The sequence below is a fragment of the Citrus sinensis genome, chromosome 3 (genome assembly GCF_022201045.2).
Source record: "Citrus sinensis cultivar Valencia sweet orange chromosome 3, DVS_A1.0, whole genome shotgun sequence".
Taxonomy (NCBI): Eukaryota; Viridiplantae; Streptophyta; class Magnoliopsida; order Sapindales; family Rutaceae; genus Citrus; species Citrus sinensis.
This window is the reverse complement of record NC_068558.1, coordinates 18111933-18135124: the sequence shown is the minus strand read 5'-3', so window position 1 is coordinate 18135124 and position 23192 is coordinate 18111933. Positions and strand designations below refer to the sequence as shown.

At 32.5% G+C, this 23192-nt stretch overlaps 1 protein-coding gene across 1 annotated transcript; it reads right to left on the bottom strand.

The window, feature by feature from the left end:
• Positions 1–6767: 6767 nt before the first annotated feature.
• LOC102612938 (RNA-binding KH domain-containing protein RCF3) lies at positions 6768–11967 on the bottom strand. Its single transcript, XM_006491931.4, has 8 exons — positions 10806–11967; positions 9225–9689; positions 8698–8946; positions 8044–8295; positions 7676–7755; positions 7404–7512; positions 7183–7309; positions 6768–7076 (listed from the first exon to the last, which is right to left on the bottom strand). The coding sequence occupies exons 1-8, from the start codon at positions 11541–11543 to the stop codon at positions 7060–7062; spliced, it is 2037 nt and encodes a 678-aa protein (XP_006491994.2). The 5' UTR covers positions 11544–11967; the 3' UTR covers positions 6768–7059.
• Positions 11968–23192: the final 11225 nt, after the last annotated feature.

Sequence of the window (23192 nt, the reverse complement as noted above, 5' to 3'; positions counted from 1 at the left end):
TCGTTTTATTAAATTCCAACATTTTGTTTAGAAATTTCAAGTTCAATTTTTAGATCTCTATTTTCTGTTAAAATTTATCAAATTCTTGTTAAGTTATTTCAACTTTTGGGTTAACTTCTTCTACTCTTGTTTCCACTACTTTTTGGTTCTTTATTCCAATTCTTTTAATTGATTTCTAATATTTTGGTTAAATATTTCAAGTTCATTTTATAGATCTCAACTTATTGTTAAACTTTATCATATTCTTGTTAAGTTCTTCGAACTTTTAGGTTATGCTCCCCAACTCTTGTTTCCACCATTTTTTTTGTTTTATATTTCTACTCTTTTCATTGAATTTAAGTATTTTTCGTGAATGTTTCAAGTTTATTTTTTGATCCCTAATTATTGTTGGATTTATCATATTCTTGGTAACTCTTTCCGAATTTTAGGTTAACCTCTTCAACTCTTTTTTCCACCACTTTTTGGTTTTATATTCCTACTCTTTTTATTGAATTCCAACATTTTATTTGGAAATTTCAAGTTAAATTTCTAAATTCCCACTTTCAATTAAAATTTATCAAATTCTTAGTAAGTTGTTTCAATTTATTTTTCCACCGGTTATTCGTTCTATATTTCCACTCTTCTTATTGAATTCCAAATTTTTAGGTTGATTTTTCAAGTTTATTTTTTATATCTCTATATCCTGTTAGACTTTATCTAGTTATCGTTAAGTTGTTCCAACTTATTTTTCCAGCACTTTGTGGTTCAATATTTCTGCTCTTTTTATTGAATTTCAAATTTTGGGTAAATATGTCAAATTTACTTTTTAGATCCCTACTTTGCGTTAGAATTTATCAAATCTTTGTTAAGTTATTTCAACTTTTGGGTAACTTCTTCCACTCTTGTTCCCACTACTTTTTGTATTTGTATTCCAATTCTTTTAATTAATTTCTAATATTTTGGTTAAATATTTCAAGTTCATTTTATAGATCTCAACTTATTGTTAAACTTTATCATATTTTTCTTAAGTTCTTCGAACTTTTAAGTTATGCTCCTCAACTCTTGTTTTCACCATTTTTTTTGTTCTATATTTCTACTCTTTTCATTTAATTTAAGTATTTTTCGTGAATGTTTCAAGTTTATTTTTTGATCCCTAATTATTGTTGGATTTATCATATTCTTGGTAACTCTTTCCAAATTTTAGGTTAACCTCTTCAACTCTTTTTTCCACCACTTTTTGGTTTTATATTCCTACTCTTTTTATTGAATTCCCACTTTTTGTTTGGAAATTTCAAGTTTAATTTTTAGATCCCCACTTTCCATTAAAATTTATCAAATTCTTGGTAAGTTGTTTCAATTCATTTTTCCACCAGTTATTTGTTCTATATTTCCACTCTTCTTATTAAATTTCAAATTTTTAGGTTAACATTTCAAGTTTATTTTTTATATCTCTATATCCTGTTAGACTTTATCTAGTTATCGCTAAGTTATTCCAACTTATCTTTTCACAACTTTTTTGTTCAATATTTCTACTCTTTTCATTGAATTTCAAATTTTGGGTAAATATGTCAAATTTACTTTTCAGATCCCTATTTCGTGTTTGAATTTATCAAATTCATGATAAGTTATTTCAACTTTTAGGTTAACTTCTTCTACTCTTGTTCCCACAACTTTTTGGTTCTGTATTCCAACTCTTTTTATTGATTTCTAACATTTTACTTAGATATTTCAAGTTTATTTTCTAGTTCTCGACTTATTATTAAACTTTATCATATTTTTGTTAAGTTCTTCAAACTTTTAAGTTATGCTCCTCAACTCTTGTTAAACTCTAATAATGGTTTTATGTTCCTATTATTTTTATTATATTCCAACACTACCAGTACATGTTTCAGGTTCTTTTTTTTTACTAATAATAAATTACTTGTTGAAAATAACAATAATATCAATAAGGCAAATTATGGTTGACCCCTTACTATTTTAACAAATATCAATTTACCACATAATACTAAGAATTTTTTTATTGCAACCCTTCATCATTTTCAACATTTTGAGTCCATAATCTAAGTCCTTTTTTTTTTCATCTTCATTACTTCATGCAATCTTTTGAGTTTGATTGTATGTATACTTGAGCTTTTAACTTTTATACATATCTATTCTCATTGTAATCATTTTAATTAATAGCGTTTAATTATATTAAAAATAAATCTATGCATTTATTTTCATCTTTCTCTTTACTTTTCAAATTAATTGCTTTAGTTTTTCATAACGTCAACGGTAAATAAATAAATAACAAGTAAGAAGGATTGCAATTGCTATGCTTCTAAAGCTATGATGATATAAGTTAAGTTACAAAAATACTTTAATTTACAAGATTAAAGTTTAGTTAATCTATTTTAGTTGAGCATCTCTATTTTTTTTTCTGTGTGCTTGTTGGATATTACTACAGTTATTATTATTAATATCATATCCTGTGGGATTTATAATTAAATATAATAAGAATGTACATATGTCCTACGCTATTTTTGCACTCGATGGATATCATTAACATTTTGATTATGCAATTGATTTTTGCAAGTTACAAAAGAGTGATGATGTATGACAAAACTTCCACGGATAAATTTGTTGTGACCATTCAAAATCTAAAAATTCATTTTTGTAATTTGTAAATAATATTTTCATTGAGGCGGTAGTTTTACTTGCCAAAATTTTTCTATGTATAAATTTTACATAAAAAAGATATATTTTAAACTTTTGTGCTAATATAAAATTAATTTTCTACAAATATATTGATAATTTAATATAGATGAGATATATTACTTTGTAAGTATATTAATAATCACGTTGTGGGTACTAATTAATGCAGTTGTAAATCATTTGAATTAAAAACAAAATAGTTGATGTTTGAATCCATGGGAGTAAATTTAGTTGTTATTAAGCTAAATTAGCCACTTAGGCTTTAGCCCAGTGGTGAACCATTGACCTTATGGTGCGTTTACGTCATAGAATGAGAATGTGGTAGAATAGGAATGGGCTGGGAATGAGAATGAGTTGGAATGAGAATGCGATTTTAATGTTTACTCGGCAAAAATAAATGGGAATGAGAATGTGCTGAAATGTCATTGATGTATTTACTTGACAAAATAAATGGGAATGAGGAATGTGAATGAAAATCAATTTACCAAAATACTTATAGTATTAATAATTAATAAAAATAATTAATTTATCATTATTAACAATATTATCATTATTGTTGTTTTTATTATTACTATTATTATTAACATTTATTATTATTAAATTTTATTGACTTTATTATTTTAGTTATTATTAATTATTGTTATTATTATTTTTATTAATATTATCATTATTAACATTTATTATTATTATTATTAAATTTTATTAACTTTATTATTTTAATTATTATTAATTATTGTTAATATTATTTTTATTAATATTATTATTAACATTTATTATTATTTTTAATTAATATCATTTTTATATCTAGATAATGAAAATTAGATTATTATTACTATTAAATTTTATTAACTTTATTATTTTAGTTATTATTAATTATTTTTATTATTATTTTTATTAATAATAATAAAAATAATGATAAATTAATTATTTTTATTAATTATTATTTTTATCATTATTTTTATTGTTAATAATGATAATATTAATAATAAAAATAAAAATAATTAATAATAACTAAAATAATAAAGTTAATAAAATTTGATAATAATAATAATTATCATTAATGACATTTAAAATAATAATAAATTTTTGATAAATTAAAATAATAAAATTAATTGTGATTTGAATGAGGGTAATTTAGAAAATATGAAAAAATTAGAGGAATACAAAAGTAAACATATATTTCATTCACATTCCCAACCCCCGGGAATGAGATTCCCATTCCTTATTCCCAAATTGTGTGGGACCCACACATTTTATTCTCATTCCCAAATTACATTTTGCCAAGTAAATATATGTTTCATTTTTATTCCTTCATTCTCATTCCTCATTCCATGAAGTAAACACACCATTAAAGTAAAACATGACTATGAGGGCAATAATTCGAGTCCTCATAGACTCAAACTCCCTTAATTAAACATAATTATATGGAGATTATTTGTAAAATTTTTCTCCCTTACGAAATACAAGTGGAGTGGAGACACTCCTCCTCCGTGAGGGTTATTTGTCTGGGCACTTACTTCATAGAATTTAAAATGTAATAATATAAGTCTCAGTTTGTATATCTAATTGTAAATATCAGTGTAATAATCTGCTGTTATAACAGTTGTAAATATCTGTGTAATACAGTAACATGATGCTTAATCAGTTAAAAAAAACTAAATTGAAAAAATTATATTCAAATTCAATTTCTTTTACCACTAGAATAAAAGTATATAAATTAAATTTAGCGAGAATTACAGTGAAAACATATTTCATGTGGCAAAGATTATAACAAGCTTAAGACGTATAAATAAAAATGAATTTAAAAGACTATATTTCTCCCCAATGGCATAAAATGTTTTAAAAGTAAATTTAGTAAAACATACTGCTTACTATGAAAATGAATTTATATTTTTCATATTTTTAAATAATTTAATTTTTTTTGGTTGTGATATAAATTAACTTAATTTCAAAAAAATATAGATATAAATTTAAGATTGAACATATTTTATAATACTTGCACATCATTTAGTAGACAAATCATGTACCCATATAGTGAGTGCAATGTTACTCAAATAATTTAATTTAATTTAGAAATATAACTGTCATGCTTAAATTATATAACTATAAGTATAACATAATACAACATTATTCAATATTAGTTGCATTCAAATTGTAATTATCCATGTTATGTACCATTATGAATTTGATTAATGTTTAACAAAAAAATTATTATAGCAAAAAGGATTAAATAAAATAATTAATCTCACTTAAGATAGTATGAATTAATTTGCACAAGAGATTGATTATGAGTTTTATTTAAAAATATCAAATATTAGATGCTTTATATTTTTGTAATATATGAATATTTGTTTTAGAGGGTATACATAAAACATACTAATATTGGCCACTAATAATAACAACAACAACATTTGAGGGGTAATTACGATGTTTGGAATGATAATTATTTGATAGTTGGATAAATATTGTCCTCATTTTAGTAGGTAGGGATTTAAGTCCTTGAATGTGAATCGTGAGATCCTGGAATTGATTTCTTCTAAATATCTGGAAATAAATCGATTTCGTTATATGTTTAGATACTCGGATTCTAATGTAATTAAAAGTTGATAAAATTATTTTGATAGTTTTGTAAGCAAAATATCATTATATTTATTACATAATATTAAAAATAGTGCAATTAATAAATTAAATTTTTTAATTAATATATAATTATTTCCATTTATTATATTTAAATAGTATTCTCATTAGTACATAAGTTACATTTTTTAAGGCAAAATATCATTAAATTTATAATGTAATATTAAGAAAAATAATATAATTATTTTTATTTAAATATATTAGTCCAATTAATTTTATTTAATTATGTTTCTTTTAGGATATAAGTTAAATATATTAACTATATTTTCCATGAATCAAAAGAAAAAGGAAGTATTTTTTTGGTGTAAAGTTGAGGGGGTCTTTGATAATTTACTAGTTTTGAATTGATTATCTTAATATTTCCTAAAATGAGGGAGTTCTATGATAGTTTCTTTTAACATTTGCCGCTTTAAGCGATTAAAAGGAGCGAATCGGTGGCCGGTTACATCCGCATTATTAAAAAAATAATAAAGGCAGCTGCATGACATGCAGCACTGCATTACAGCCCGACCCTTTATTTTTACTCAATAATAAAATATACCCTGTCAAGTTGTTATTAGATTTGTGGCCCAACTACGGTGAGTTGGTATTGTACCTTCATTGGAGCTCTTTTCCATCAAAAAGAAATATAAAATAAAGATAATTTTTTTTAAATATTATTAAGAAGAGTGAATTATTGATTTTTTTTTCGAATTATATGAAGTTATTGTTGATATTATATTTTTATATTAGAGACGAATACTATTGTTTATATTATATTAAAGAGAATACTGATATATTTACAAACAGATAATAACTTCTCAAATTTTAACCCTCTTTAATATTTAAAGAAAGTTTATTCTACTCACATTTCGAAATAGAATGAAAAAAACGGTAAAGGCCCCCTAAGCATGGCTCTACCACACCAATGGGCCTTTGGTCCAGTGGGAGAGCCCTTGCACTTAGAATAATGAGTGCAAGGGTTCGAGCCTCCACAAAAGCATTTATGGGGCTTATTTACAATCCTTCCTTAATTATCACATAATTGAGTGGAGCCAGTCTATTCCTCACGAAATGTGAGTAGAGTAAACAGCCCTCGAATATTTGAGAGGGTTTGAAGAATTTGGACAGCGCTTCAGAGGAGTACATGCCACGATGAAGGTCCCAATTGTAGAATCTATGTGTAAATATTAATTATAATACCTACAGTCCTGTATAAACAGTATTAAAAAAAAAGCATGACTCTACCACTCGGCCAGAGTGGTGTGAATTTTCGAGAATCGAGTTAGTCTTAGTAAATTTAGATTGTAAATTCGTAACCATTCAAAAAAAAAACAAAGGGGAATCGTAATAGGTTACTAGTTTAAACGGGGCTGGCAAAAGAAATGAAAGAAAGAAAAAGAAACAAAAGCAATCATAAGAGGACCAAAAGGGACAGATACAGTGCACAATCTAATTTAAAAGTTACACTAAGAAAGTTCCAGGAAAGGCACCAAGCCCTGTTGGGATGCATCAAATTCTATAAAATGCAAATGCAGTACATGTAAAAAGCAAAGAGGTAACAAGATTACAGGAAATACAAAATACTACAATGTTGTATTTGGTACAGGAAAATTTAAGCTCCAAAAGGAAACTTTGATAAGAGCTCACTAAGTAACATTTACAGTCGAACTCTAGAAAACTTGTCACCCAAAACAGCTGCTGAGCGGATATGTAATACATACTTTATCTTATATAAACAAGTTGTCCTCATGTGGCCAGCTCCAAGTTCTAGTCTGCATCTTGCGCTGAATCAAAGAAAATAGGCCATGCATTATTCCAAAGGAGACCCAAAACAAAGACTTGCACGTCCACACACACCGACAGACAAGAGGGATGAATAGAGAGACTTACTGCTCAAAATAAACCCTTGAAGCACGCTCTGGGCTCTCTCAACCTGCTCTGGAGTGCCAGATATTTGAATGATCTTTTGTGTCCCCTCTGGTTGACCTTCTACAAGGGACACAGAGGCACCAGACATCTGTTTGCATAAACAGATAAAAAGATCAACTACTTCATCTGAGGTAAACTTTGACAAAATTAAATAGGTTGATTAAATGCAAGAGTAGGCTCACCTCACTGAAACGAGTAAGCAAAGTTTTCGACTTTGTAATAAGTTTGGGAACAGCATAATCCGGTAAGACGACTTCCAGTGTGCTCCTAGTGACAAGCGGTAGTGGGACTCTGATAAAAAAATAAAAAAATAAATAAGATATAAGTACAACACACTTTGATTATTAATGTAATACTTACAAAAAGATCTCTAGTATATTTTCACGTAGATTTTATGTATGGCTACTTAATTTATAGAAGGCCTAACAGAAAAAACAAAGCAGAAATATGGTACCTATTAATTACAGTTGGCACATCTTCACGTCGTTCACTCTCATTCTGCTTCACAGTTTCACTGACAGACCCTGCAGCTTCCTGCAAAACCAAGGGCAACTTAGCAGAAAATAAACAACAGAATACAAAACTGATTTACCAGATATAAATCTTCCAAGGGCAGTTCATCATGCAGCAAGGAAGATGAATTGTAAAATTTCTAAAGGGAAAACAGTTATTCCATGCTCCTTTTTCTATCCTGACTTAAAAATTTGTGCTGAGGATAAGTTGGGCTAACTACAGATCCACCTTTCCTAGAAACCAGATATATCAAGCACAATTTGACTGTTAAACCTACAGTGTTCATAAAAGAAGTCCATCAGTACCAACCCTTGATGGCTGTGATGTCGCTGGAATTTGCACACTCTGATGTGTTGCAGCAGGAGGGTCAGTGACAGTCTGAACTTCACGAGCAGGAGTTATATCAATAGGAGAAGCTGCCTCCACTACCAAAGCACTCCCAGTAGGACCTGTAGAAGAAGGTGGCGTCTCCTTTTGAAAGAAATCCCTATACAAATAACTCCGCAGTCTTGTTGTCACCTCCACAAGAGCATCTCGAGCTGCTTGTATCTCCCCTACAATCTGTTCAAATAGGAGCCAAAACTCAAACACCAGGTTTCAAAACCACGATTTCAATTGATAAATGTCAATAAGGGCCTCCCCAACAAACAAAGCAGTGCCAGTATTCACCACAAGCACCAGGAAAAAAAAAAGCATATATCCAAGTGAAAGAGGATTCTACAATGACAACAGAATAGTTTGATGCAGCATCAGGAATGCCCATAATTATACAGCAAAATCAGATGCAAAACCACTCTGACAGAACATAAAAACCTGTACGTATGCATTTCATGTCATATTGCATTTATCAGAACTCATCTTGGATACAGATTTCACTGCACAAATACTAGCAGAATACTTGGAACACCAAATGCCCAGCAGTCTGGGCATCATAAGCAATTAATATGAAAAATAATGACAAACCTGTACAAGCTCATCAGTCCCAGATACGCATGCTGGAACTTCTTCCCTTGACAGGATCTGAATGTTTGCGCCAGTTGATCTCCTCATTTCAGATAACGATCCGTCTCTTCCCTCTAAACAGCCAATTTCACTAGATGGGACAAGTAACCTAGTAGTTATTATATTGTCTTTATCCGCACCGAGATCAACAATGCGAGTCTGTATATGCAACAAGGCTTCTTGAGCTGGAAAAAGCTCATCATCAGGGCCCTAAGAAAGACAAAAAGCAGAAAAGATGTAATGGCACTCAACATTTTTTATAGGAAAAAAAATTTCCAGTTCATAGGGAAGCAATAAAAGAAAAGAGCAAAGAATAGTCACTTTAGCTGACAGAAAGTTCAAAAATAATTAAATAGACACAAATCAGCCAGAAAGGACAGTGTTAAGACATAGTATTACTGCCAAAATACCACATAAATGAAAAAATAGCAACTGATGTACCTAAATTACCGGATGCCAGATAAATTACGAAAAGACATGAAAAGTACCTCCTCAGAAGAAATTGTAATTATCTGTTCATCCGACCCATCCACAGGATCAGCAACCTTCAAATCAACACCAATCTCATTTTGAAGCAGTTCTACAATGCCCTCTGACTCTCCAATAACTCTGCCAACCTTGTCAATTGGACAAAGCATTCGGAAGACAAGGTCCTCACCATAGAATGGCTGCACACTGTCAGACATGGGAGCAGCCCCAGCTTCAATGGAATAACCGGAGGGACGGGGGCCATAGTTATTACTTCTGTAATTGGAGCCAGAAAATCGTGCCCCATCCATAGACGGTCGTCGAGCTGTATTGTTCATGTGAGGAACATAATCATCATCAGGGAAAAAGCGGTCTGGCGAATGTAATCGTCCATGGAAATGACTGCGGTCACGATGTTGACTTTCTCTCAAGCGTGATGAAATAATTGCTACAGCATTCTTCACATTATTAATATCACCTACTACCTGCAAGACAACGATGTCACATGATGAAGCTGTTTGATTAAATGTATCTTCCTTTCAGGAAAGGAGAGACATTGATGTTCTTTCTAGATAGTGGCCATGTAACACACAACTTGGAAATATACAGATCTGGACAGTCAATTCGCGGCACCCCAGTAAAGCCAGTGGCATTAGAGGTCCAGTTCCTTTAGCATTGTGAAGGAAATGACTTCATTAACAAAATCGCATCACAACGAAGACGGAAATTCGTACTTGTCAAGCTAGTAGTGCAATGTTCATATCAGCAACTGCTAGAGAATAATGTATGAAGAACATACACCAGCATATTGCAGGTAACAAATGCGCACGATATTATAAACATCAAGGTTGATGAACTCAAACAGACCTTGAATCGCTCAACAAAGTATCATTTTCAGAAAATTTATAGAGGAAAACTACAATAATATGAGTTAACTAATGCCAACATGGGGCGAATCCTCAAAAAGTATTAACGTCCAGGCATCATGATAGGCAGTGCACAAAATTCAACCAAATCAAGGACAAGGTAGGCAGTCAAGAATTTGATTGCCCACACTGCAAATTCATGATACAAACATCAGTCACTACATGTTGTATCGATATTGCAGGCAGATTCCAAAAGGCTAACATTACTGTCAACCATATTCTAGATGCAAGCAAAGAAATCCGTTCTAGGGACAATCTCATAAAGAAACTTCACCCAAAGAAACTCTAGAACTGAATCTTCAGAAGTGAAACAGCATAAAAGGTAAAAGGGCCACCCTTGAGGTAGTAGTCATAGGTTTAGTCATTGTTCATTGTCAAGGAACCACAATCTTTAAAACAGTCCAAGTCATCTTGTGCATCTGACTCTTAATTAAGTAACAAGCAAAGCATAAAAGACCCACTGTCAATAAAGCAAAACCAGTCCATGAATGTATATCTCCAAAGCAGAGCATACACTAGTCTCCGAGCTCGTTCCTCTTCATCTAAAGTGAGCATAGAAGCCATATGGGCAGACATTTCAATGATCTGAGCAGCTAGTTTAGTCATTTTCATCATCAAGGCATTCAATCAATTAGGATCCAATTTTCATAGTAAAATGGTTAAACATAATACAACCTGAACAATCTCTTCGGACATGGAAACACAACGAGGCAAGGAATGGTCTCTAGGTAGAATCCTAATCTGAGTCTTGGTCTCCATCCTCATTTGCTCAATAATTTTACCTCCTTTCCCCAACAAACACCCGACATGCATTCTGGACACAACCATTCTCGTCGCCACTCTATTCCCTCCTCCTCTAAACCCACCCCCACCAACACCCCCACCACCACCGTACTCCTCCTCCTCCTCCCCATAAAACCCTCCGCCGCCGTCACTCTCAAGAATCCTATCGTGAATCAAAAACAAGGCCTCCTGCGCGGGACTAAACGAAGGCATCCTTCCTTCAGGATCCCTCCTCCTGGTATCCGAAATCTCAATAATCCTCTCCTCGTCACCCGGGATCAACTCGTGCACGTTGATCCACGCGCCAGTGTGCTGCCTTATCGACTTGATAATGCTACCGGACTTGCCAATCACGCCACCGGCTTTCATGTCGTGGCACAGAATGCGGTACGTCGTGGTCACCATCAGAGAAGGATCCTTAGGGTTTGAATTTGCACGGTTGTTGCTGTTGTTGATGCTGGTGTTGTTGTTCATGATGTTATTAGTATTGTTGTTGTTGTTGCCACGGTGGCGGTAGTTATTGTTGGGTTGGTAATAATGGTTGTACCGAGGTTTGGTTCTACCCATGGTATCTCCATCGTAGTCCTGGTGGTCGTAGTAGTAGTTCCTCTTGGATCTAGATCTGTCCATCGCGCGTGTGTATGGTGTCTGAGAGTCCAATTAAGAAATTTCAATGGTCCAGATTCAATGACACGACTAGACTAGTTATGCAAAAATGAAAATTCGATCTGATTTTGTCTGCTGAGGTTGAAGTTCTAGGGTTTTGTGAAACCCCTTTTATCTACTTCGAAAGCTGGAGCTGCGGCTGCTGTTGCCGGGAGGGTCTAGTAAGTAGTAGTCTCGTGATAGTCTTCTGCTTGTTTGCTTGTTTCTCGGGAAAATGTTCGAGAAAACAATTGGAAATGTGAAGGACGACTGTTGTGGTTCTGCGTACAGATATACAGACAGAGATGGAAACCCAAATTACACTCAACTTGGTCGTCAGTCCAATGCTGGTTGATACTTTACTTTCTTGGCTTGGCAGTGTTGCTTACTCCAGTTGGAGGAAAAAGCAGGAAGTTAAAACAAATTAAAAAAAAAAAAAAAAACAGCGATACGACATCGTTTAAATAGAAAGCTTGTAGGGCAACAATGCGTCGTCGTTTAACCAGTTGGTGCCGCAAAGCATGGACCTAAATGTTATTAGTTATCCTTCTCCGAAAAAAAAATATATTATTAGTTATCATTTTGATATATTCATGTTATCAAGTTCAAAATATTGATAAACTACGGGTAATGATTTCAATTTTAATTTTTTTTATTAGCACAATTGTGAAAATTAATTACAATTCAATTCAATATTAATACTAAAATTGTAAGTGTAAAAAAAAAAGGACTTTGCTTTTAGAAGATGATGATGACAGTTCTTCAACTTTTGTTGTTCTTACATAGCTTTTTATTCAATTCAGCCTTGTTCCTTCTCCCCGTCATAGCTTGAAATAAACTGAACACATCCTTATTCTTACAGAGTCAGATATCTTCTTCAAAACATGTCAGCCGCCACATTGTTTTTTACACTAAAAAAGAGTATGAACTCTCCCATTATTGCACCTCTGACACCGAGGGGATTGCACCACTTTTCTCTTCCATAGGATCTCCACAGTTGGCAACAAGTTATTAGCTACTCTCCACATGAAGATTTTGACTTTTTCTGGAATTTGAAGATACCAGATAGAGTTCCATGAATTTTGCTTCTTCTCTGAGCAGCTGGTCTTGTCTGGGGATTTCATCTTTAACGTCAATTGATAACCGCTCTTCACCGAGTACTCACCCTTCTTGTCATAGTGCCACACCACTTGATCTGGTTTTGGCTACCTTGGGAGAGGGATTTTTGTAATTTGTTCTGCATCATCTCTCAAAAAGTGCTGTTGAATTAGCTCTTCATTCCATTCATGCTTTTCATTGATGAGCTTCGAAACAATTATCTCTAAATGCAGCTTGGGGGGGGGGGGGGGGTATCAGCTTGAAAGTGTCATGTCTTGGAAGCCATTTACTTTAATACACTTTCACTTGTTTACCATTTCCAATCCTCCACCTCAATCCCTTCGCAACCACTTCTCTTCCCCAAAGAATGCTCCTCCATATGAAAGATGGGTAAGAGCCAGTTTTTGCCTCCATAAAGCTTGAATGTTTAAAATATCTAGCCTTCATTACTCCCGCCACCAGTGAATCCGGCACTTGAATAATCCTCCAACCTTGTTTTGCTACTAGAGCTTGGTTGAAGCTAGATAAATCTCAAAATCCCATTCCCCCTCTACTCTTAGCTTGACACATTTTCTCCCAACTTCGCCAATAAATTGGCCTGTGATCTTTGTTGTTTCCCCACCAAAATTGAGCTATGGCTTTTTGTATATCTTTACAGAGCCTAATGGGAGCTTAAACAGACTCATAGCATATGCCGAGACTGCTTGGGCAATAACTTTTATCAAAATTTTCTTTCCACCACATGAGAAAATGTTGCCCAAAAGTGTTGGAAACCTCCACCAGCAGGCTGGTTCAAGGCTAATGTGGATGCAGCAGTGAAGACTGATCAGCAAAGAATTGGGTTGGGTATTGTCATAAGGAATTCAAAGGGCAAGGTTGTAGCAGCAGCTATGAAGACTACAAATTTTTGGGATAAAGTGGATTATGCAGAAGTTGAAGCAACTCAGTTCGGGTTGGAGATAGCAAAGCATGCAGGATGCATTCCAGTGATTGTGGAATCTGATTCGCAAGAGGTTGTGAACTTAATCTCTTGTAAAAAAAAAAAGCACAAGAACTAAGATATTTTGGGTTGTAGTTGATGTTCAGGATCGGATCAAAAGGTTAAAGCAAGTGAAAATGCAATATACTCCAAGAAAATGTAATAATGTAGCTCACTCACTTGCAAAGCTAGCTTTAGAGGTAAATGATTTTGTATTTTGGGTGGATGATATACCGACCCAATTTTTGTACCTATTCACAGAGTTAAATGAATAAAAGTATTACTTTCTCTTTAAAAAAAAAAAAAACACGCCACTTGTTGGCCCCTAGACTACGCTTGTGGCCACTAGCAACCACCTAGGTCTCAAGCTATTGAGGACACAGATTCGAACCCTAACACTATGGGAAATTTTATAATGCTCTCATAATTAAGTAGCGGCTAGTAAACCAGATAGTGCAAATAATTTTTCACATAAAGTAAAATAGAAAGCAAGATCTTTTCGGGAAATTTAAAAAAAAATGGCTATAATATTTTTGTATTTTTCAAATTTGACCTCCTAAAGTTATTTCAATCAACATTAACCAAACACCAAGTTTGAGGACCAAACTACCCTTATCACTCTCACCTTTCTCTCTCGCCCAAATCCTCCCCCTCTCACCGAAAGCTTATCACTGAAATCTCGCATACATCGTCGGCGGCGTAGATCAGCACTGGAGTCCATCATCGGCGGTTGATATAAGCTATAGCACGTTCAAAATCTTCCGAGATCTCTAAAATCAAAGATTAAAATTGAAAATCATAGGTGAGTTATTACTTTTTTTATTTTTGTTGTGATTTTGGGTTGTTGGTGTGTTTTGTTGTTGTTGTTGTTGTGTTGTGTTGGTTGTGGTGGTGATGGATTGAGTATTTGTGGTTGTTAATGGCGGTGGTGGGTGAGGTTGTTGTGTTGCAAGTGGGAAAAGTGATGTTGTGTTGTGTATGTATTTTATGGGTGTTGGATTGGGCTGGCGCGACATGTGTGTGAGGCACATTGCGGATGAGATGCAATGGTGATGGATTGCGTTGTCGCGCACGTGGACACGCCTGTCGCATGCATCGCGAGCGTGATATGCATGCACCAACTTGTGCGCTCTTGGTGCCTGTCGCACCAGGAGGCAGCGCCTCTTAGCACGACAGGCGCCCGGTCGCACCAAGAAGCAACACCTCTTGGTACGACAACAACACTTTTTTAGTGCTTATCGCACCAAGACGTGTTGTCTCTTGGTGCGACAGTCACTGTGTCTCACCAATCGACAATTTTTTTTTTTTTTGTTGTTGTTGGTAGTTTATTAACATGTAATATTTTGTAACTTGTACCAAATAAATGGCCAAATCAAAAATAACATTGCATAATCCACCCGGACCGAGGTAAGAACCAGGAATTATGAAGATACCTTATGACGATCACTTTCCCGGGTGTATCATGAGTATGTGCAAATTAGATGTAGTTGTTAATGCCATCCGAGAAAAATTAACAAAGCGGCAATTGAAATTATTCAAAGATGGTATATTTGGGCATTTCCTCCAGTGCCAAAGCTATTCATTCAGTGACGTAATTGTCCATAATATATTGCTTTGGCAAGTATCCCATGGCGATAGAAATGACAAAGATCAGTTATGATTTCAAGTTGGCGACCAGTTAATACAACTAGCGGTTGGAGAGTAGTGTCTAGTAATGGGACTTTGCTATGACATAGATTACTTAAGAAGTATTTTGGGGGTTTGTTTCATGGGATAAATCTTGGCCAGTTCGAGCAAAAATTTATGGACTTAGACTTCAGGACTATAAATGATATTGATGCGCTAAAAATCGTTTTGTTTTACTTTACTGATAGAGTACTAAGTAGATGAAAAGATTATTGTCAAATCAATTTCAATTTACTTAACAAAGTAGATGACATAGATCACTTTCGATTTGCTTAAACTTGATTTTGATGGTAGCCATGACTTTAGGAAGAAAATTATTGTAGATATATTTACGGGCAATATTGCTTTGTAAGTCATTGTATTATGTTTAAGTCATTGTATTGTGTTGAGACTGGATGTATAAGTAGAATATTCTAATGGATATAAATTTTTGTTATATTGATATGTTTAGCCATAGGTAATTATTGATTTATTTTAGTATTTAATATGCAAATATACATGAAATAAAATATTTCATTATAGATAATTGTAAAATACACCAAAATAAGAGTTCAAAGTCTATAATTAGTTAGAATGATACAATTAGTTTAGATTCGACATAATGAGGTTTTTACATTTCTTGCAGTTATGACCTAGTTCGTTGCATCGCCCGCATCTCACAGTCCTTCGGTTTACATCTTCACCGATAGAATGTATTCTTAGCTCTGGATGACGACCAGGTGGTGGTGCTTCAATTGGTGAGTTAACTTTCATTTCCTAGATTTCTGTTGGAATGTCCTAATCTGTCATGTCGCTAACCGACTCTACTGGTTCTGCATATGTCATAATCAATGATTCTTTAGAGTAATAATTAGAGCAAAGACTTATGTAATCCACATAGACGGTCAGACAAGCAGCAATTGCATGTGCACAGACAAGCTGATTAAGTTGGAATACCCTACAAGAGCAAGTCCTTTTATGAATGTCAATTATCCTTTCCTTTATACCACCACCTAAAACATGGAATCGATACTGAGACACAAGACAAACGGTCATTCTTTTGGCCAAAATTCTCCTTTCGCCGATTATCTCATCTGCCCACGTTGTTAGACAAGTGTTTATCGATTCAACCATAATTTTTCTATCATAAAACCATTGCATTAATGTTTTTCTAAAGTGATCAACAAGATGAGTAACAGGAAATGTTTGCGATTTCCTCATGAAAGAATTCACGCTTCCGCGATATTGGTAGTAAGTATATTGTATCTCATACCTTCAAATTCAGATCTTGCCCAATTACACGTACCCACATTAGTCTCTAAGTAATCAGCCACGCCCGAGTGGAGCATCTACAACCCTTCAAGTTGTCTTTTAAATTCTTCGTGTCCATATGCATTTGCTGCATTAATAAAGACTAGCTCAAATTGATCCCAAAGAGCTTTGGACACCCTGAATTTTGACTTAATGTTGCTTTTGACACGGTAAAAAAAAGGCTATGAGCAGTAGTATTTGATAGCAGTGCATTGTTCAGAGATAATTACTTGCTATGTCCTATCGCCAATCACTCCGTATAACTTCGTTATAAACTATTCCCAAGCATCATTATTTTCTGAATCCATGACCCTAATAGCTAACAGATATAGTTGATTATTACCATCCAGACATGTTGCCTCGAACATGCTTCCACAATATAACCCTTTTAAATGAGTGTCATCTACAGTGATCACGGCCCTGATGTACTACATGAAACCCTTGATGGAAGATCCAAGAGCTACAAAGTAGTATAAGAAATTATCATTTCCATCCTACTTGGGGTGTGTGACTGTACCCCTATTCGCTTTGGTCAAAACGTGACCGTATTTTAAAAGTAAGGTATATGACTCTATAAAGTTCTCTCGTACTATTTCAAGACTAACTTCTTGAGCCCGATATACTTACTGATATGTTTACTGGACATCATATTCTTACTGCATGTCTGCTCTAATGTCATTCAACGTGTATATCTGTTTATCCTGGATAAATTTATCCGCGATAAGATGGCCAACAACCCGACTTCTTACTTAACGGAGACCACCAGACAATACCTCATTAGAGCACATGTGTACATTGTCAACACTTCTCACTACCCAAGAAACATTTTGCTCATTTGAATCTCTCATTACGCGAATACGCCATTTACATGATTCTGAAGAACAGTGGGCCTTAAAGCATGTCGTTGTAGACTGTGCAATTTCAGTATTAACTCATGCTTCTCAAAGAACAACTTACCCACACCAATATCAACAAAATTATAGCTTCTAACTAAATCTGGAGCAACTAAGTTTGAAGACAAAACTGGAGTAAGACTCACGAGGGGATCAATTGTTGTCCTCTTTCTCGAACGAGCCATCAGAGGAATAGGTCAGTTGTCTCTATTATTAATAAGAATATCATATTGATGCTCATTCTCATTATTGATAAGAATATCGGAATGACTAATTCCCCTATCATCAACTTCAGTATTGGAGTTCATGCCTTGCACACTATTGAACGGTTCCAAACAAGCATTATCAGCTTCTGTGTTGTTGGTGTCATCAACAAGATCATCATAAGTACAGAAATCATTATTGTGAAATAGAAAGTAATGTTGCCCTAACGATGTCCCTAATAGTAACATCTCTTCTTCAACATCCGCTAACATAATGATGTTCTTATTAATGGTGTCATTATTTTTGTTGAGTGGAGAGTAACGTTGTTGCAACGATATTTGTTGTGGTAACACCTCTTCCTCAATATCGGGGACAGAGTCGTTTGCTATAAACGAAGTTTCACTTTCTATAAGTGGCTCAGAATTTTCAGCCGGAACTCAAAGAGATTTGTGGTGATAAATATAAGGATGCATCCATAATTGACCACATCAGAGGCCATGTGCAGCACAACCTTAACTATTTCATCATTAAATATGTTCATAGGTAGTGAACATGCATGATACATTATGTTACTAGACCTCAAAGTTGTCTTTATCTTCATAATATATTCGTTAGGATTTATCTGTAAAATTTCATACACTCTTGCCAAAAATTGATCAAACGTACAATCTTTCTGAATTGAAAAAGATGTATTCTTGGCATTCACGTACTCCGTACGGCCATCTATCAATGTCTCCCACCAATAGTCGTAACATAATTGAAGCACAACCGAATCCATCAATCTAAAAATTATTTTAAAAAACAAAAGAAATAAGATTACACGCTACAAAATATAGTAAAGTGAATATGCACTATATTTATGTGGATGAAATGGAGTATACGATTTTGTATTTGATTTGTCTCATCATAAGCTTTGAAACATTATATTATACGCTTAAAACGGACACATGTAGCCCAAGTTATGACTTTCAAAAAATATCTGAAATTTAGTCAGACAAGCAGTGGGATAGGTGCTTATCTCACATAAAACCTATGGGAATAAGTGAGACAGTCACCTGTCAAAAATCTCTGGTATATGTGTCAAAAATACTCGCCCAACCCAAACTCAGACCGAACCCAGGAGAGGTAAGCTAGGTAGGCCGAGCTAATCTCAGGCATTACTTGATAAGCCTATAATCCAACTTGGAACCCAAATTTTTATAAAATCAAATATTATAAATACATATTTATTTTAAAATAATTATATTTATTTAGCCCATCTATTGCATTATTTAATTTTTTCAACATTTAAAAGTTCATATTTTCATGCCCCAATTTCATTAAAACAAATTTAAAAATTATAAACTTATAAAATAAATTAAAAATAAAAATATATAATATAATAAGACATAAAATTCGGGCTTGAAAACACAAATTAAAAAACCTAGCTCGATGTTGGGCCCAGACTTGGATTTTGCCATCCCTAATCTCTAATCGAGCACATTAAGCCTTCTGAAAACTATAATTTCATTCTAAGCTTAATTACCCTTATAAACAAATTACCTGGTGGATAAATAGGATATATAACTCAATGCCTAAAATACTCATGATCTTATCTAAGGAGGAAGGTTGAATCTTTACATCATTATAATTGAGTAAGATCGTGATCACATTCCATTTTTGCTTAAGGATTTCACCTCTCTTGAAAGATTAGGGTTTATCACCTAGAGGTCTATAAATAGGTATTTTACTCACCATTCAAAGGGGTTACCATGAACCGTCATCAACTTTCACAAGTCTTCACCCTAACAATCTAATCTCTACAATTATTAGTAATAAAGCAGCAACCTAAGAATCTATAATCATCATTAGTCAAGGAGAAAACCTTTCTTTTGACCAAAATCACCATAGACACTTTATCTTAAGTCACAAGAAGCCTTAAACCATCACTTATTACTATTCATTTACAACCACAGAGTCTTCTTTAATCAAGAACATGCTGCTCTTCTGAGTAAAGTTCATTAAAACTGGTAAATTATACCTTCTTCACCGAGATATAGTTACAGCTGTATTAGGTAAAGTCAGCCATTAAACCTTTTCAAAATCATTGTTTAATACCAAAAACACATTCAGAATCCCACAACCGCACCATTTGAATCATTAAAACCTTAAAAAATCATCTCTCAAGACCGCAATTAGGGATCTTCATAGCTTGCAGTCATTTTAAGCCTAGGAAACCAATACCATATTCTCCATTATTCACTTTATATATTCTATTTCCATGGCACTTCTTTTAACATGACCCTTCTTGTTCCAAAAATGGCCTAATCTCTGTGATTCAGCAAACCAAAAGTCAAAGTTGCAACAGAGGTATAACTTTACTCTTCGGACTGTAAGGATCGTAGACCATCAAGTTTGAGTTTTCGATTTGGCCCAATCTTATCCTGCCAAGGGAGATCTTTTAGTGTTGGAAAAATTTTCAAAATAAATGGTGTCTTATTATAAAGACATGTATAAATGAATGATGACTTATTATAAGGACATGTCCAATTAATTGTGCTTTATAGAAAATATATCTTTTCACTTAAGGATATAACTTTTCATGCTGACATTTCACTTAGAGATGCATCATTTCATGGTAACATTTCATTTGAAATAGTGATGGTTCAATTTGGACCATTGATTAAAATTAAATCTTAATCAAATGGTCATGAATGAAGGGGTATCATGAAAGATGACAACCTAAATAAAGAGCACAAGTATGTCTATAAATAGAGGTTATGTTTAAGCCATTTAGACATGAAAATAATGATCCCACACCGCTCATTTCTTAGTCTTCTGTTCTAGAACGAATTTCAACATAAACATTCATTTCTTTTGTTCATTAAAAATCAAATATATTGTTTTCTGCAAGATTAATATATTGTTTTTTGGCAGACTTGAAACATTCAAGAGTATTATATTTTGCTTTCGTCGATGCACAACGCAAGTAAACAAACAAGTGCTTTATTGTATCCTAGAGGTGTATTTTTTTAACACATTCACTCAATTGGTGGGGGCAAATAACGTCTTAAGGAAAGCAACATTTGTAACGTGCCTTAAAATACACAAATTTTCTGCAGTTTATTTATTACTATTATTTTCTTCCTACATATAGAGTTGTAAACACAATACTTTACACAATAAAGTTCCACCATTATTATTGTAATTCTCTACATTTGCCATTCCTTACAAGTACATACCACCAACATTTAGCCAATCCAAAAGTGATATTTGGCCCGCTGTCATTTCCGTCCAAATAGGTTTTAGATCAATAATAACCACCTTATTGATCCTCTATCTAATTCTCATAATTAAAACTAGAATGATAATTAATAGTGTACCTCTTGAATTATATATATATATGCCCCTAAGTCACTAATTTCTCTAATTACTTTCATAAACATTTTACAAATGAATATTATTATTTAATAAACAATTATTAAATGGATTGCAACCACAACTTTAAATGATCAAGTACTATTAACAACTTTGGTAACCATTATTTATTCATATTTATAGATTTTTATATTATAAGCATATGTTCCTACAATACATAGAATTACATCTCTTTGCTATCGAGATTTTGACCGTTTATATTAATCTCTATCTATGATAACTCAAAAGATATAATACAAAAATATAATTTTTATTACTGAATTAGAATTAATGTCGATTAAACTTATTAAAGTTTGTGTGAATTATGATTAACAATAAAATCAATTAAACACTAAAGCACATTTGAATTATGATCAACAATATTTGATAAAAACAAACCATAATTCATTATAGTAGTATTCAATACACACACACACACACACACTAGTTTTTCTACTCGAAGTTTCTATTTTAGTGATCAAGATAAAACAACTCACTATAAACTTAGGAAAGTGTATTATATAATGAAATTAATGCTCATTTCATTAATGATTGCGAATGATCTATTATTTACAAAGAGCTTGTGATTTATATATTCTTATATTGACATTTTAATAAACAATTATTAAATGGATTGCAACCACAACTTTAAATGATCAAGTACTATTAACAACTTTGGTAACCATTATTTATTCATATTTATAGATTTTTATATTATAAGCATATGTTCCTACAATACATAGAATTACATCTCTTTGCTATCGAGATTTTGACCGTTTATATTAATCTCTATCTATGATAACTCAAAAGATATAATACAAAAATATAATTTTTATTACTGAATTAGAATTAATGTCGATTAAACTTATTAAAGTTTGTGTGAATTATGATTAACAATAAAATCAATTAAACACTAAAGCACATTTGAATTATGATCAACAATATTTGATAAAACAAACCATAATTCATTATAGTAGTATTCAATACACACACACACACACACACTAGTTTTTCTACTCGAAGTTTCTATTTTAGTGATCAAGATAAAACAACTCACTATAAACTTAGGAAAGTGTATTATATAATGAAATTAATGCTCATTTCATTAATGATTGCGAATGATCTATTATTTACAAAGAGCTTGTGATTTATATATTCTTATATTGACATTTTAATAAACAATTATTAAATGGATTGCAACCACAACTTTAAATGATCAAGTACTATTAACAACTTTGGTAACCATTATTTATTCATATTTATAGATTTTTATATTATAAGCATATGTTCCTACAATACATAGAATTACATCTCTTTGCTATCGAGATTTTGACCGTTTATATTAATCTCTATCTGTGATAACTCAAAAGATATAATACAAAAATATAATTTTTATTACTGACTTAGAATTAATGTCGATTAAACTTATTAAAGTTTGTGTGAATTATGATTAACGATAAAATCAATTAAACACTAAAGCACATTTGAATTATGATCAACAATATTTGATAAAACAAACCATAATTCATTATAGTAGTATTCAATACACACACACTAGTTTTTCTACTCGAAGTTTCTATTTTAGTGATCAAGATAAAACAACTCACTATAAACTTAGGAAAGTGTATTATATAATGAAATTAATGCTCATTTCATTAATGATTGCGAATGATCTATTATTTACAAAGAGCTTGTGATTTATATATTCTTCTATTGACATTTTATACCCAATATATAAATCACATACTTTATAAATAAGGGTCTAGAAATGTGCTTAATATAGATAATATTTTATTAGATTAAAAAAAGTTAATACAACTAATGCTTTAAGTGCATAATAGTAACGATAAATGTAATAGTATCTCTTCCACATGTGGGTTTCTATACCATATACATTACTGTAGAGTAGATATATAATAGTATGTTAATAGAAATTTGAATTGTGCCATAGTGAAGTAGAATTAGGGTAGTCCCAATAAATTTTTTATTGTAAATATCAACAGACTCCTTATCATAAAAGTATGTCAATACACTTTTTCAATTCAATTTTCTCTTGAAGTTACATGACTAAAAAAGATAAAGAAGAAA